Genomic DNA, 5,000 nt, shown 5'->3' with positions numbered 1-5,000 from the left:
TCAGAGAGTAAGAACACTCTTTTGTTTTTTATGTTTGTGCTACTGGGTTCTGATAGTGCGGAGGAGAAAACTGAGAAAAAGATGCCTGAAGGATGGCTGAAACTGGGATTTGGCAGCTGTCAGAGGGAAGGAACTGAGGTCACAAGGAAAAGCTAAAAGGTTCCACAGACATAATCAAGTCATAGATGCATATACGTCGTTATGCATATAAAATACATTATGTCACCATCAAAAATTATTGTAGAATATGAGAGTATGATAAATTCTACTGTGGCAGTTTATTTGTTCATTTCCAGATAGAAAAACATTAAGAAACTTTGCCAAAGCAAACAAACTGTAAGTGCAAATAGACTTTTAAATTACATTAACATACTAGAAGAACATCTGGTACAAACACTGACAACTTTCCACGCATTCTTAGATAAGTATTTGGGGTTAGTGTTTCAGCTGGGCTTTTTTTTTTAACTATTATTTAATGAACTGTGCTCACAGTTCATAAATGCTCAAAGAATGTTCTCACAAAATAAATAATCATGAATAAGCTCTCAGTATAAATTTCTCATCCCAAACACTGCTTTGCAGTGCATCTTCATGTTTAACTCCCTGATGTACAACTGTGCTGTTAGCTTTGGTGAAGATAGTAAGTCAGCTGTTTCTATACAAGCTACCAATTAGTCTTGACAAATCCTCTAATCCACTGGTAAAACAGAACTAAAACATGAAAATAAAATAATAATCTGATAAACAACAGTGAGAAGTAAAAACATGAAGTACCTTTAGTAAAAATACTGAGCTACTACCAATGACCAGCACAAATTGGGCTGGTGCCCACTGCGGAACAAAGATCTGGAGGAAGGCAAACCGTGTATCATTACATACTCCCAGACTGAATAACCTAACTAGTCTGTGGTACTACTATTAGAAGGACATCATCAGAACACTTGTTACACATTACTGAGACCAGCATTATAGCCTTTACAATAACTCTGACGTAGCTTACATTCCAGTTGCTGATATAGACACTAAGATTGCCAGAGGTTTCTATACCAATAAAACAGGTAGACCAAGAAAAGTATATTAAATGACCTCAGATTTTTCTTAATTATAAGAAAGTCAGTCATATCGTATCTTACAACAGTTTATGTCTACTTCTTACAAGTAGAAACGTTGAAGTTGGTTTTAAAGAATGTTAATCCCAAAAGAGGAAGAATGTTTGCTTTTGCTATAAATACTTTGAAAATCCTAGTTTCATTATGCCACTATTGTTTGGTGTCTATCAGACTGAGGTCAGGACATTCTCATGGTAAATTTCAAATTTTTACTTTTTGTCCTCATAGCACTGTTGGCAGGATCCTGCAAGGTCCCTACAGAATTAAAGTGATGCTCTGCTGAGTGATTTGTTGAGCCTGAAGTGTGAGTTCCATAGTTTGCATGAACTACCTACAGCTTTCTGCTGCCAGCTCCACTCTTACATGCCAGTGCACATCAATCCCAACTTGCAATACCCTGAATATTACAGTCCTTGGCCTATTCTGAACTGAGCAAAAACACTGTGCTAAAATACATGATGATTCCCCAGTGTCCACAAAACTTCATATTGGACTGAAAAGACAACAATTTAATTACCCAATTGTGGTCAAGCAAATGACAAAGAAAATCTACAGATACACAACACAAGGGTAATAACCATTTACTGTTTTAAGATCATTAAGCTTCTGTTACTCAAACATACAAAACTGATCAACATTTCATCATCACAAAATTATTATAATTTCAAATCATTTTTGTCGACTATAAAGATTAAAAAAACACCTTTGTTCCTTCCTTATTTATTCTGGAAAATATATTCTATTCCTAAAACATACTGAAGTGCTTTACTTCCGCTGGTGACCTTAAGAGCTTAATACCTGCCCCATACATAGTCCGAGGAAGTTCTGAAAACCCACCTAAGGAAGATTTTAATTTTGGAAAATTCACATTTAAGAAGATACAAGATTCGTATCTTCCATTAATAAATTTTCAAATGCAAATACACTGTTTATGCACTTATGCATTCCTCTATGATGTACTCTTACGAAAACGTTTTATAGGTTGTCTCTTTTATATGCTATTTTAGAAAGAAAAAAATTATTTAAATGTGAAACACATTTACTGAAATAAAAAAAAGAAGACTATTCTTTTGATGTTTACTGGATCAAGCTCTGCAGAATAGAAATATGTTACCAAAAAGTCGAAGAATCTTAGCAAGATAAAACCAGGATAACTTTAAATATTGATATGCAGATGAAACATATCAATGGTAGTAGTAAGGCAAAATCTGGCAAAGGAAAATTAAAACTATTGCTGGTATGTATATTATCAATTTCCCATACAAGTATTTATGGACTTGAGACAGAACTTAGCCATAAAGGATGACAAATGAGTGATCCTGTAGCAAAGGTGCAGCTTTTCATTACTGTTTGTTTACTCCTGTGGTCATTGGATTTTAAAAGTAAAAGTACTTATTTTCTTATACCTTAAGGGAAAATAATGTTGCTTGACTGAAACGTTCCCTTGGGGAAAAAAACCCCAAACAAACAAAAAACAGTGGAAAGTTTTCCTTAATGTTTAAAATGCTGACTAACGTTACTGGTTACACTGTATTTGAAGAGAAATGAGCCCTTCCTTGGCTATGCTGACTGTCCCATACCACCAGGAGATCCAAAAGACTGGCAGCACGTGCTTATTGTCCGTTTGCAGCATGGGACTGTTCATTGGGTTACTAAAGCAATTTTCAGTTCACACCCTTTTCTGAATTGAGCCTATGCCAGCTCCAGGACAGTAATACAGATTAGCTGCAATGATATATCAGAGAAGTTTCTCCAAATACAAAGGTGCAAAACTTATTAAATTTTATCTTTGCAGGGCTATGCATGACATGATACAATTATGACCATCAAGGTGTAAGACTGAATGGAAGAAAGTTTAATAAACCAACTTTTTGCTTTCTCAAGAAAAACGGATATACACAAATGATAAAAACCCACCCTGCTATAACCACAAACAAGATGAATATTTAATCTACCAACATTTCCTCCTGCAAATGAAACAAATTCCATATGTGCTTCTGAAGCAAAATACTACTCCTGAAATTTTCCATAAAACGGTACAAAGACAAAACAAAGTACAATTTCATGGCCATTATACTAGGTGGGTTTGCAGACTCAAAGAAGTTTCAGAAAATTTAAACAGATGCCAAAACATGTTGCTTAAATCAGTTTGCAAAACACAATAATTGGACCAGACAACATATTACACAAGAGGAGTACTGCTAAGAAAGGGATATATACATCTTTTGGCAACAGAAAAGGTGAGACACTTCATCAATTGTCAGAATGGTACTAGCTGGGCAAGAAGTACCATATTAGGAAAAAAACTTTTTATTCAAAATTTTGGTCCACTTTTCCATTATACTTTACTGCCTTCTTTTAATACTTTTAAATAGTATGTAATATTCTGTTCAGTTTGTTTTAGTTTGAAAAAAAGAACAGTTCTTCAACCTCGCTGTACTTTTAAGTGGTTAAACAGTACCAAGAGTCTCAAGAGGGATTTCATTAAATAAGCATTTTAGGATTGACTTGCCTATAAAAAAGTTTGAACTTGCTCACTTTAAACAAACAAATTTCAAATATCCTTGGATGTTCCTAAATTGTGTTTCTATTCTAGGCAGATTATAAAAGTGTATGTGCGACACAATTATTTGGTCTAATTTTAACACACAACAAAAGTAGGCTGTTCTTGAGATTCTCTGCAAAGAATAATTTAACCTGTCTTATGGTCACAGAATGAAAGACTGATGCAGATTAAGCTTTTGTTTTGTCCATAAGTTTTAAAAATATAAATTCAAAATGCTAATTTTTAATTTTTTTTAATACATTTTCTTTTGCACATTCAGATAGGAGACAAGGAGACTTTAAAACTGTACTCATTTCAGTAAACTGACATATAGTTCACATGAAGTAACAAAGATTCCCTACCTTGATGGACTGACTGTAAGGTCCTATGTTAGCAGGTGCCCAGTGGGAAATGCTCTGTACATGCATGACCAGCTTTTCATCACGTAACACATCATCCATTGCAATGTCATACTTATGTGCAAGGCAGTCAATGCAAAACAGGACTCCATCAGGTAACAGGGTTTCCACACATACTCTGAAAACACAAGACAATTATGTTTTTCAAACGGAAAGTTTGCTTGCACCAACTTTCAGCATTTATCTTCCATGGGTTTTTGGTTTGGATACTATGTTATGAAATTTCGTCAGGAACATAAACCAAAAGCTATGGTATCGCAATAACCTGCTAGCATTTACACTGTTATCCTCTCTCCAAATAATGATCAACTTCAGACTTCCAGCAAGATAATTTCCATTACCAAGGAGAAACTAGCACCATAGCCAATGGCACATTTCCATTTGGTTATTTTTATGATGTGTATTACGTTATTAAGAATACATGAGTTCTTTTATTAAAAAAACCTTGACCACACAACTTTGGAAGTGCCAGATAAGTTATGCTAAGTAGCCTTCAGACTGAGTGTATCATTGTCATATTCTTACCTCCACGCATTTTTCACTGAATCTCCTTCCAATGGTTGGACTAAAGGTTCAGGTTTCTAAAAAGCAGCAGCTTATTGTTCCTTTACACCCTTCTCGCATGTTATCATGCAATACTGAGCATATTTTTCTGTTATACTTCAAGTTGAATGACAGACACACATTTATGACAGGACTGAAAACCTACTTAAGCATTCATTTAAAAAGTTCACTTTTGTTTGCTCCAAGGAAGACTGAGTGCCTGGATGGACAGACAGACGGTCTGTTGCACGGGGCCAGTGAAAAAGCAGGGTGTGTGTGGGGGTGTGTGTGGGGAAATCAACATTTCAAAGCCTGAAAAATAATTATATTTGCAGTCCATGCATAAAAAAGTAATTTAGCTCCCAGGAGGAATCACAAAAAATT

The 5,000-nt window shown here is 34.9% G+C and overlaps 1 protein-coding gene across 1 annotated transcript in view; it reads right to left on the bottom strand.

Annotated features, from left to right (window-relative positions):
* Positions 1-5,000, bottom strand: part of DPH6 (diphthamine biosynthesis 6) — a 215,350-nt gene that overhangs the window by 118,620 nt on the left and 91,730 nt on the right. Inside the window, exon 11 of the mRNA XM_009320992.1 lies at positions 4,017-4,191. Coding sequence (XP_009319267.1) covers positions 4,017-4,191 — 175 coding nt within the window. The remainder of the gene's footprint in view (positions 1-4,016; positions 4,192-5,000) is intronic.

This window comes from Pygoscelis adeliae, unplaced genomic scaffold, assembly GCF_000699105.1.
Source record: "Pygoscelis adeliae isolate BGI_AS28 unplaced genomic scaffold, ASM69910v1 Scaffold3, whole genome shotgun sequence".
In the NCBI taxonomy this organism is placed as follows: Eukaryota; Metazoa; Chordata; class Aves; order Sphenisciformes; family Spheniscidae; genus Pygoscelis; species Pygoscelis adeliae.
The sequence above is the reverse complement of the archived record's forward strand: the minus strand, read 5'-3'. Positions and strand labels throughout refer to the sequence as shown.